At 36.6% G+C, this 13,130-nt stretch overlaps 2 protein-coding genes across 2 annotated transcripts in view; one reads left to right on the forward strand and one right to left on the reverse strand.

Moving 5' to 3' along the window:
• LOC101892759 (elongation factor-like GTPase 1) overlaps positions 1-13,130 on the reverse strand; it is a 432,356-nt gene that overhangs the window by 243,425 nt on the left and 175,801 nt on the right. The window lies entirely within an intron of this gene.
• On the forward strand, positions 6,694-7,670 carry LOC101894029 (lectizyme). The gene has a single exon (XM_005181685.4). The coding sequence runs from the start codon at positions 6,734-6,736 to the stop codon at positions 7,559-7,561; it is 828 nt and encodes a 275-aa protein (XP_005181742.1). The 5' UTR covers positions 6,694-6,733; the 3' UTR covers positions 7,562-7,670.

Here is a 13,130-nt window from a genome sequence, read left to right on the forward strand (position 1 = left end):
AACAGTTCCAGAGATATTACCCTACTTTAAAGAACTCCCTGTCTCACTCTCGATTTTCTAGATCCGTTATTGATGTTGCAATGCTTCTGATGCTCTAACCACTTTTTCCGCTTATGCTCGTCAACTCACCTAAATACATTCAGAGTTAGTTCCCTAACTCTGCACTCATTTGCAAGTCTTGCAGGTGAGCGGCTGCAGTTTGATAATGCCCCATAAACACCCATCAATTACCCTAACATTAGATGGGTTTGACAGTTCTCTGAAGCGGTTGGTGTATTCTCTAAATTTTTGCCAATTGGCTTTTCCGTTCTTAAGAAAAGTTCGAGGTTTCGAGTTTCTGAAGTCGGTGGTATGTTTATGGCGACGATATTAGAGGAAGCGGTCTGAGCCTAGATAAATGACGGATTGATATATTACGATACCATGGGTATGCCTGGTGTTCTTTGTACAGAACGTTGATCAATTTACGCAGCAGCGCCATGCTCCTGTATTCCATATTCAACCTAACCGTATTTCAATATGAATAGCTTGTAAACTAGAATTTAAATCAAAAAAATATCTGATTCACGCCACCCAGGAAAAAGAGAAATCTCTGGAGACCCTGGGTACAGATGATTACACATTATACCTTCACAACATATTATAGTAGAGTATAAAAATCACTAGGATCATTATACCATCAATCGTATATATCAATTGATACGGCCAAAACGCGTTTCATCGAAATAACGGTTTTAGATCCAAGGTCTCTTTGGAACAAATCCGTTTCAGGACATTTGGAATCGATCTGGGGGTGTGTGTCCGTCCGTCTGTCTGGCTAGCTGGTGCGCACGATAACTCTCGAAGGGAATATCCAATTTGGTCCAAACTTGGTACATCGTAATATTATTGTCAAACTTAGATCTACTTCGGAGATGGGCAACATCAGTCCACTCCTTCCGGCAATTCCCCCAGAAAAGGTCAGCATTTTCAAAAAAAAAAAAAAAAAAAACAGTAAAGAGTCTGTCTTAAAGTCTTAAAATCTGGCGGGGCCGACTTTTTGATACCCTACACCACTTTGCTAATTTAGTAGAGCTCCACATAATCTATAATTATAATTATTATATAATTTATAATTATAATTTAAAGTTCAAAAGACTAAATATGCCCAAGCATTTGTATCTTTTAAATTCGGACTTGTATTGCCCAATTGATATATATGGGAGCTATATCCAAATCTGAACCGATCTTGATAAAATTTGGCAAAGGTATTTCTGAGCTGTATTTCATATATTTCACGGAAATCGTTGTTACGGCTGTGGGTAACAAATATAACAAATCGGATGAACAATATATATGGGAGCTATAGCTATATCTGAACCGATCTTCACAAGACTCAATTCGGCCGTAAGTGCCAAATTTCATCCCATTTGTGCAAATATTAGAGATTTGGAGCACAATAAAATGTAAATCGGACGAAGTTATTAATAGGAAATATATCCAAATCCGAACCGATCTCGACAAAATTTAGCAAAGATATTTCTGAGCTGTATTTCATATATTTCCCCAAATATTGTTGTTACAAAGTGCATATTACGGCTGCGGAGGACTAAAATAACAAATCAGATGAATAATATAAATTGGAACTATAGTTATATCTGAACCGATTTCAATCAAATTTGGCATATTTATTTTCAAGCCTAATTTGGTTGTATGTGCAAAATACCATACTATTCGGGCGGATATTACACGCTTGGTGCACAATAAAAGGCAAATCGGACGAAGATATATATGGAAGCTATATCTAAATTTTTACCGATTATCTCCATAGGGATTCGTCCTTGGCCCCAACAAATAATTTGTGCAAAATTTCATCTGGATCGAGTGATAAATGCGAACTGTACTTTGTTCACAAAAATACATCGACAGACGGACGGACATGGATAAATCGACTCAGAATGTGATTCTATGCAGATCATCAAAAGGAACTATGGTTCTCTCTCGTTTCCTTTTGCATGTTGCAAACAAATGCACAAAGACATAATACCCTGACCACCTTGTGGTGTAGGGTATAAAAATGCTAGGTCAGGATAATATAAAATGCGAAAATGGATAATATCGGCCAAACCATCAAGTAACTCCCCCACAAAGAGTCAAAATTTGAAATAATTATAACTCATATAAAATATGAAATAAGAGTCCGATTGCCTTCAAATTTCACACATCTAAATATTTTTATTAACAGAAAAAGTGATGGAATACATCGGTCCACTTCTTGTGTTACCTCCACGAGATCTGGTGTGAAGATGGAATATATATCACTCCTTCTTGTACCTTCGTCACAAAGGGTCAACATTTTGAATAATCATAACTCAAGTCAATATATGTGTGGAAACAAACAGACATTGGCTGTCAGCAAAACCGACTGACTTCACACATATTAAACTTTAGCTAGATCTGATCTTTTATAAACGTACAGTTTTCTATGGAGTAAAATAAAATAAATAAAAATGTTGACCTTTAACCCCCAATAATATGTTTTGCACACATGCAATCGAAGGGAGACTTTTTTGTTACGGTAAATGCTAGTCTTTGAATATTTCTTTTCTTAAAATAGATACATTTTTCCCGTCTCTTTCAGCCTCATACAACATCAATCATTCTTGAATGGACGAACTTCGGTCACAATGAGTCTACCATCACCTGATTACTCATTCTGCTGTTACTTCGCTCTCTTCTTGGTAAATAGTTTATAAAATGCTTCAAATCGAATACATTGCCATGTCTATTTACTGTCTTTCGCAGCGGAGTAATAGTAGCAAAGCCTGATACCAAGCAGATCAACTGGCAACTTAAGGCTTTGTTTTGCATATCCCAGCCAGCGATAGCCACACGAATTCCATTCACCTGCAAAGTGGACAGAAGCGGTGGCCGGTGGCGGACTTGTCCAATGTGATTGTTGTTACTGTTACGGGTAATTTGTCAGTGGCATGATCACTGGACAGTTTCCTGTCGTAATGACCATCTAAGATTGTGTACGCATCCAGCTCCGAACAAAAACACAACAAGAACGACAAATTAACCGACACCAACATTTGCTGTTGTGGCTGCCACATTGAGTGAGGCTATCTCGTTTACAAAATCATTATCGTTGTTGCATTTGCATCGCCGCTAATGACAGTGTTTGAAAGCCATTAAAAGTTTTATGGAACGCATTCATATTCCGGTAGCATTTGGTTTAGTTTCACATTTGCCTCGGCGACAATGTACTCTGGGTTGGCAGGTAGTTTGTTTTTTTTTTTTTTTTTTTTGGAATGGACTATTGTCGGTTTATCACCTGGACATCGGCAACAATAATTTCTCAACCACACTCAGTCTAATAGTACATGAGAAAAATTATGTAATTAGTAAGGGCTATACAAGAGCGACAGGAACACTTAGTGTGAGACATAACTAAAACATTACAGTCGTATTTTTTAAACCAAACATTTTTGAAAAGAAACGTGAGATTTCAAGGGAAATTAGATTTTTCAATTTAAAAAAAAGTCACACAGTATGTAGCCGAAAATTATGAAAGACTTATATTTGAGATGGATGAGAAGATAGTTTTAAAGTCAATTTACACATAAATGACCAGAGTATTTGGGAGGGACATTGAGTAATTGAAAATAAGTAAGATAGTAAAAAACAGGTTAAAAGCATCAGTCGGTTGTGGTGACGGAAATATACCTTCAGCTTATGTTTGATAATACCGAAGGGGTGGTCCAATATTTTCCATTTCGCATATGACCTGAGTCTGATATTATACGTACTAGGTTTGGACTATATCGAAAACTTCCTTCCCTTCATTTGAGATAGTTGTATATATTTTTTGGAAGTGTAATAATTATTTATTTGGTTTTTTTGAAATTTATTGGAAATCAAATTTTTTTACATTTTGTGGGGCAGTGGGGCGAAGACTTGGAACGACAGATTGCATATTTGCATTACATATGTGGCTTATGGAAATATTATTATTTTACCCTTTGTGGGGGAGGTAACTGAAAGAAAGGGCCGATGAATTCCATATTCACACTAGAAGTAATGTCGATGAGGGTATCGCACTGTGCGACGTTAGAAGATACATCGAATAATTATTTTTAATTTTATGACACCTGAATTATTTCAAAAGGAGAATGTTGATATTCACATAGGATTTCGAGTTTAGTCAATCAATGAATCGCATGTTAAAAGGGTCATAAGTACCCAAAAATGTTGGGGTAGGTACTAGAAGAAGTGGGCCGTTTGCTTATTTCGCATTTTATGAGAAGCATAATTATTCCAAATTTTGAGCCATTCTGGGGGAGGTATCAAAAGGGGTAGGCCGATGTCTATCATCTTCGCACCAGATCTTGTTTTAGTAAAAAAAGTGAGATGTGCCAAGTTGGAGGAGAATCGAATTCTTATTTCATATTATATGACCGTTTTGATAATTTAAAAGTATGACCCCTTTGTGGGGGAGATACCGGATGGAGTTGGTCGATATTCACACAGGATCATGTGGCAATGGAAATATTAGAATGTGTGAAATGTGAAAAAAAATCGGAAGCTGATTACGCATTTTATGAGCCTTTTTTTTCAAAAATTTGATCCGTCATGGACCCTTGATGGAGTGGTTCTATATATCTAATTTTTGCTCCAGATCTTGTGTTAAAAAAGTATTGGGATGTGCCAAGTTTAAAAAGAATCGGAAGCTTATAACGCATTGTATAAGCGTTTTGTTTATTCAAAAATTTGTTACATTTGTAGGGGAGGTTTGCACAAAATGGAATGAACGTTTCTTGTTCAATAAGGTAAATTATTTTCTGGGACAATTGGGACCTTTTGTGGGAGGAGGTACCAGAAGGAGTGGACCGATATTGTCCATCTCTGAACTCGATTTAAAATGGATGGTAATATTACGATGTACCAAGTTTGAATCACAAGCTAGCCAGCCAGACCGCCACCCCTAGATCGACTCCCAATGTCCTGAAACGGATTTGGTCCAAATAGACCTAGGGTCGAATTGGTTGTCGGACACACCATACACTCAACTACTGTTACAATCTATTATTGATATTTAACGATTTTTATATATCCTCAGGTTACATCTTATTTTATAGAGCCAAAATGTGTCTCATCGAAATAACAGGTCTAGATCCTAGGTCACTTTGAAGCAAATTCGTTTTAGGAGTCAATCTAAGGGTATCCGCCCGTCCGTCAGGCTGGTGCGCACCATAGCTATCGAAGGTTATATCCGATTTGGTCCAAACTTGGTATATCGTAATTTTATTGACAAACTTAGATTGAGTTCGGAGATGGGCAGCATCGATCCATTCCTTCTGGTATCTCTCAGACAAAAGATCGACATTTTCCAACATAATATTTGACTGCACCGAAAAAGAAAGGACAATTAATATTTTTTCTGACTTATTAAATCCTAATATTTGTATCAGTGCTAGGTCAGGTGCGAAAATGAACATTATCGTTCCACTCCATCAAGTACCTCCCCAACAAAGGGTCAACATTTTGAATAATAAAAAAAAATTGACAAAAGAGTCCGATTCTCTTCAAATTTCAACCATCACCATATTTTTCTTAACCCAAGGTCTGGAGTGTAGATAGAATATATCAGTCCACTCCCCCACAAAGGGTCGAAATTTTGAATATGCATGAAGCGCATAAAACGCGAAATTAACATCCAATTCCATTCAAACTCGACACAACTCAATATTTCTATTAAAACAAGATTTCTTATAATGATGGTATAGACCGGACGATTCCTTCAGGTACCTCCTCCACAAAGTAGTTTTGAAAAACCAAAACGATTGTGAAATCCAAAATAAGCATCTGCTTCCCTTAATATTTCATATGAAGATGGGATAGATGGGCCCACTCCTTCTGCTACCATCCCACAAAGGGTCAAAATCAAATGGGAGATACACCATTCAGATTTGGTGTATCTCAATATTTTCATCAACACAAGATCTGCTTCAAAGATGAGAAAGATCAGACCATTTCTTCTGGTACCTCCCATACAAAGGGTCAACATTTTGTTTTTCAAAATTTTCGCTCAGACATAAACATACAACGTCGCAATATTTATATCATATTTATTTAGGTCCGATACGAAATGGTCAATATTGGCCCATTCCTTCGGAACCAACTCCATAGGGTCAACATTTTGAATAATCATAATAGAAATCAAAACATATTTAAATAATCGAACATTGGCTGAGGGTATAAATCTGTCGCAAAACCGACTGACACTTTTTTCAGTTAACTTTAAATGGAATTTACATTGGCCAACACAGCGTATGCCCTTAAAAGTGCATTGCACTTCAAACATCAGATAACAATTGTTTTTATTAAGAATTATTAATCCTACTTCAATAACTTTTGATTTATTAGGATTCCTATCTCAATATGGCAAATCAAGTAAAGGCATGAAACATATGATTTTCAGCTATCTGGTACTATCGCTAGACTTTCTACCCACTGCCGAACTTAACTAATTTTTAGATGATAAGGTGTTTAGTTTGTTAACTGTCCACAAAACATTCTGAAGTCCACACTTATGCGAATTGTTAAGGCTAATCCATCGTAGATAACAATCGATAGCATTTGGTTGGAGTTTTAAATCATCCGAGTGCGAGATAATGCACGAATGGCCTATATAAGTTTGCAACTATTCTGGGTCAGGCATTAGTTTCAAAGTTAGTTCCCTTTGGAAAACATGAAAGTTCTTTTAGTCTGTGCTCTGTTTGTGGCCTGTGCCCATGCGGGTCTGGTTTCGTCCGTTAAGGAGCGGATAATGCCCAGTTTTGCCACTGGCCGCATTATCAAGGGTGAAGATGCCGTACCACATTCGGCTCCCTACATTGTCTCGTTGAGCAAGACTTCCAAGCATTCCCACATATGTGGCGGTAGTTTGATCAACAAGAATTGGATTTTGACCGCTGCCCACTGTATCAGCAATCCTGTGGGTATGGGTGTTGTTGCTGGCCTGCATCAGCAAAAATCTTTGGACTCGAAGACCCAATCTCGTGTTGTCGACTATGGCAAAGTTCACGAATTGTATGGCGGAAGTGTTGGACCCTATGACATTGCGATTTTACATGTTTCCCAACCTTTTGAATTCAACGAATGGGTTAAACCTATTGCCTTGCCTGCTCCTGAAGAAATTCCCGCCGGTGAGACGCATTTGTATGGCTGGGGTCAACCGAAGGCTTTCTCTTTCTCGGCTGCCAATACTTTGCAAACGGTAACCACACAAATTGTTGAATTCGATAAGTGCAAGAGCGTCTTGCCAGCCGATGCTCCTTTGGCCGAGTCCAATGTTTGCTCCGATTCCTTGCAACAGAGCATTTCTGCCTGCAACGGTGACTCTGGCGGTCCATTGGTCAAGGAATACGCTGAAGGTAGTGCTGAATTGATTGGCATTGTTTCGTGGGGTTATATTCCCTGCGGCATGGCCAATTTGCCATCGATTTACACTCGTGTCTCGTCGTACATTGAATGGGTTAACGCTGCTCAAACTAACTTCTATTTGGCTAAAAATTAGGGTATTTGGTTTGATTTATGGCTAACGAAAAGAAAAAAAAATAGAAAATTGTAAATATGTATATACACCTTTTTCGATAAAATAAACTTTAATATGATTTTATAAGGTACGCTCACAAGTTTTAATATTTTGTAGATGTCGTAGATAGGATTGTTTCAGAAATGTGTCATGGCCTATAAAAAATCGGCTAGTAGGGATATCTGACCTTTTTGATAAAATAAACTTTTATATGATTTTATAAGGTACGCTCAAAAGTTTTAATATTTTTTTGGTGTCGTAGATAGGAATGTGTCAGAAATCTATATGGAATCCGAAAATAAATAAAGGTCTGCCAGTAGGGATATCTGACAACTAATTTTTATGTCAAAAGACAAAATTGTGATTTACAATTCAAAGAGAGTCAAATCACAATGGGTTGAAAATTAATAAGTTTATTGTCAAAATGTTGTCATATATAGTCCGCTTGGCTGACCTCACGTAGGCCTTGGTAAATATATTAAAACCAAGCAATCCCAAAAAAAAAAAAAAAACTGTAAGGAAAGGTGAAAAGTCGGTCGGGGCCGACTATATGCAACCCTACACCACTATGCTTATTTAGTAGAGCTCAAGTGGCTCAAAACAGTTTTAATTGGGAATTTATGTGAAGTAGATCATATGAACTGTGAACCAATAACACTGCTGTATAGTGCATATATATATATATATATATATATATATATATATATATATATATATATATATATACTATGGAGGGTACATTAACTTTGTCATTCCGTTTGTAACTCCTCGAAATACTCAAGTCAGACCCACGCTATCTTTCGAATGAATTGAGATAGATGGCTAAAATTTTGCAGTAGGCAGGTTACGTTCGTAAATGGGCCATGTAGGTCCACGTTTTCATATAGCCCCCATATAACGGTACCTCCCTATATTCGGTATTTTGATTATTTTAGTCACATTATTCACCGGGATTGTTTTAAAATTGGTATTTGAAGTTCGTAATGACTACTACAGTCTAAGATAGAAAATTGTCTGTGCAAGTCCATGTCTTCGTATAGCCCCCTTATAACGGTACCTGCCGATATTCGGTATTTTGATTATTTTAACGACATTATTCACGGGAATTGTTTCAAAATTGGTATTTGAAGTTCGTAATGGATGCTACAGCCTGTGACAGAAAATTGTCTATGCTGGTCCAGGTCTTCGCACAGCTCCAATTTAACGGCACCTCCTTATATACGATATTTTGATAATTTTAGCTACATTATTCACCGTTTATATCAAGTTTCGAATTTGAATATGGTAATAGCTTATGACAAACAATGTCTATGTATGTCCACGTCGTATAGACCCCAATATAACGGCTATTTTTTAAGGATTTTATTTTTTGAAAATTTCTAAATTCGTTGCAAATGGTGGCTTTTTCACTTGTTTTATCATAAAATTCTAATATAGGTCCGAAAAGACGTCAAAAGTATAAATCCTACCCAAATGCCAACAATTTATACATATATGTTACATATGAGGGTTAAAGCCGTACTTTGTGCGATTTTGTATAAACATCTCCCCCAAATCTTCATTTTAGAAGGATGACGTCACAGACAACATTATTCTTTACCACATTTCACTAAATGTTCCCAAATCAAAGAAAGAACTATATTCATTGTCTATCAAAAAAAAAATATTTACATCAATGTTCCTAAAAAACCAAAAGGTTCTTATATTTTCCCTTCTTGCACCTAACCCTGCAAATTTGAAAATGTTGCCTAAAATGATCCTTTCTTTTTCTATGAGGTAAATTTTTATTTTCTATGAAATGTTTTATCTTTAGTGGGGTGGTACCAGAGGCAGTGGACCGATATTTCTCATCTCCGAACTCGATCTAAGTTGACAAAAATGTTACGATGTACAAGAATTGTGGCAACATTTTTCTCAACAAATATCTTTCATTCGTTGGTAATTGTTTCTTTGCCATTTTGTCACCCTTAACATTGATGTCATCTTTATGGCCAGTGGTCTTGTGTAAACCTCAAGATATATTATGTTCATCACAACGCACGACTGGGGGAGGGGGGAGCTCCAGCAACTTACAAACAATATGCCGCCATTAATTTTTATTAATGTTTTGTGATTATTTACAAATAATATTATGTTGATAACCTCTGGCGGTGGGTTTTTGTTGCATGTTTACCCAATGCCTCCCCTCCCACCCCTCACGGCAAATGAGTGGTTGGTATCTTCTGCTTTATTGGAACTTGGCTGTTATACCCATATCCACACAACATTGTGTCATTGTTACAGCATTGATTTCGGTTTGCAACCAATAACTGTAACTAGAACTTGTTAAATAATAATTACAAGAAGTTGCCCCCAAAAAAAGTACCCAGCGATTACACGAAGGCTACTTTATATTCCACGAAAACCGGCTTTGTGAAAAATTATGGTCGTCTTTTCTTTTTCTTTTTGGGGAAAACGCCTCTATCAATTCACCGTCAACGGAGCACCATTCATGCCACATGACATGTCATTGAACTTGTCTTGTCCTCAGTCGCTCACAGCGACAGTTAAGAACTTTTCACCTAAGCTATTCACATCGTTCCCAAATAAAAATCAGCAGCAGCAGCGTCGAGTTTAGAAACACCGAAAAAACATCAAAAACCGAAAAACAATTAACATATGCTTCGAGCGAAAAACGGTGCACTAACCTATATTTTTATGACCCACAGAACAAACGGGCAGAAGAGACTCACTCACAATTGTGTTCATTGGGACTCAAGAGCAGAGACAAGCAAAAAAAATGGGAAATACATCATAAAAAGTAATAAAATTTAAAACGGTCTTACAAATATATGAACCCAAAAAATGTGGCAGACATACTTGTGGGGAACATTTTTGTATGAATGAATGGTTGGATGGATGGATGGATGAACGAAGAAGCAAAAGTCTCAACGAAATGAAATGGAATTATATATATGAAATTACACGAACAATTTCAAAGAGATATACATAATAAAATAAATAAAATAGAATGTCGACAGACTAATGCTCGGTTACATATAATGAGTTTTAACAAAACTAAACAATATTTTGGAGAAATGTTTTGTTAAGATTTTTAGTAAAAAAGCATATTAGTTCGGCCCGGGATCAGAATTCTACAGCCTATGCCAGAAAATTGTATATGCAGGTCCAGGTCTTTATATGTATATCCTCCATATATCAGTACCTCCCTATATTCGGTATTTTGATGATTTTATGTACAAAATTTGCCGAAATTTCGTGTTTGAAGTTTCTAATTGGTACTTCAGCCTGTGACAGAAAATTATCTATGCAGACCCACGTGTTCATATAGCCTCCATGTGAAGGTATCTTCCAATATTCGGTATTTTGATTATGTTAGCTACATTATTCACCGGAAATTTTTTTCAAGTTTCGTATTTGAATATTGTAATGGCTTATGACAAAAGCTGCCTAAGCAGGTCCACGTCTTTGTATAGACCCCAATATAATGACCAAATTCGGTATTTTTAAGATTTTAACAGAATTTTTAAAGGATTTCATTTTTATTTATTTATTTTTTTGAAAATTACCAAATTCGTTCCAAATGGTGAAGGGTATTAAAAGTTCTCATTTTCAATTTTTTTTAAGTTGAATAATGTCGCCAATATCACCAAAATATCGAAATAGAGAGGTACCATTATGTGTTCGGTATGTAAGGTCTTGTGATTTCTTCCAATATGAAATTCGAAACAATTCGGGTATATAATGGAGTTAAAAACATTGAAATACTAAATATTTCAAATTCTAAATATTTCCCAAAGTCGGGCGGGGCCAACTTTATGACACCCTACACCACTTTGCTAATTTAGTAGCAATCAATAATCAAAAGTTTTTATGGGAGAATTCAATCATACACGCTATGATTATAATTATAATTTAAAGTTCAAAGGACAAAATATGCCGAAGCATTTGTATCTTTTAAATTCGGACTTGTATTGCCCATATGGTGCGAAATTAATTTGAAATCAGATAAAGATATATATGGGATATCCAAATCTGAACCGATCTCGATAAAATTTGGCAAAGATATTTCTGAGCTGTATTTGATGTATTTCCCTGAATATCGTTGTTACGGAGTGCTTATTAGGGCTGTGGGTAACAAATACAACAAATCGGATGAACAATATATATAGGAGCTATAGCTATATATGAACCGATTTCGATAAAGTTTGGCATACTTATTTTCAGGCCTAATTTGGTTGTATGTGCCAAATTCCATACTATTCGGGCTGATATTACACGTTTGGTGCACAATAAATGGCAAATCTGGGGAAGATATATATGGGAGCTATATCTAAATTTTTACCGATTATCTCCAATTTCAGTAGGGTTCGTCCTTGGGCCAAACAAATGATTTGTGCAAAATTTCATCTCAATCGGATAATAAATGCGACCTGCATTTTGTTCAAAGGAATACATGGACAGACGGACGGACGAACGGACGGACGGACGGAGAGACGGACTGACATGCATAAATCAACTCAGAAAGTGATTCTGTGGAGATCCTCAAAAGTAACTATGGGCCTATCTCGCTTCCTTTTCCATGTTACAAACAAATGCAGAAAGATATAAACCCTTACCACTATGTGGTGTAGGGTATAAAAACGTGGACCGTCATGACCCATTTACTTGAAATAAGTGGGACTTACTCCTCGAAATGCTGGGCGGGGTCAGAAAATTTAGCAGGATTCAAAGTCTGAGACGAAGAAAAAATAACTCGGCTTCGGGTAAAAATATTTTTTTACCCTCCACCATACTATGGAGGGCATATTAACTTTGTCATTCCGTTTGTAACTCGAACTCGAACTTCGTCTGTCCGTCTATCTGTCTGTTGTAATCACCCTATCTTTCGAACGAATTGAGGTAAAGGGATACAATTTTGCACACATGTGTATTTTGCCAGTAGGCATGTCGGGGTGCACGTTTTGGTATAGCCCCCATATAACGTTACCTCCCGATATTCGGCGTTTTGAAGATATAAACGGAATTGTGTTAAATTTCATATTGGAACTACAACCTATGACAAAAAAAACTTATGCAGGTCCACGTCTTCGCAAAGGCCCTATATAACAGTTACTCCCAACATTCGGTATTTTTATGGCATTAGAGACATTATAGACCGAAAATGTTTCAAATTTTGTATTTTAAGTCCGTAATAGGTACTGCAGCCTGTGACAAAAATTACCTATGCAGGTCCTCGTCTTCGTATAGCCCCCATATAACGGTTTTAAATCGTATGTTTCGAGAGAATTGTTTTAACGTTTTTCGAGTTCCTTAGGTGCATTTTGATTTGTTTATTCTCTAATTTCCCTATTCAAGTTTTCCTTTATTTATACCCTACACCACAATGTGTGCATTTGTTTGTGACATAGAAAAGGAAATGAGATCGGCGTATAGTACATATAGTTATAGTAGTTCGATAATCTACATAGAATCACATTCTGAGTGGAATCATGCATGTGCGTCCGTCTGTCTATCCGTCTATCCATGTATTTATACCCTCAGTCATATG

Source organism: Musca domestica, unplaced genomic scaffold, assembly GCF_030504385.1.
Source record: "Musca domestica strain aabys unplaced genomic scaffold, Musca_domestica.polishedcontigs.V.1.1 29, whole genome shotgun sequence".
Classification (NCBI taxonomy): Eukaryota; Metazoa; Arthropoda; class Insecta; order Diptera; family Muscidae; genus Musca; species Musca domestica.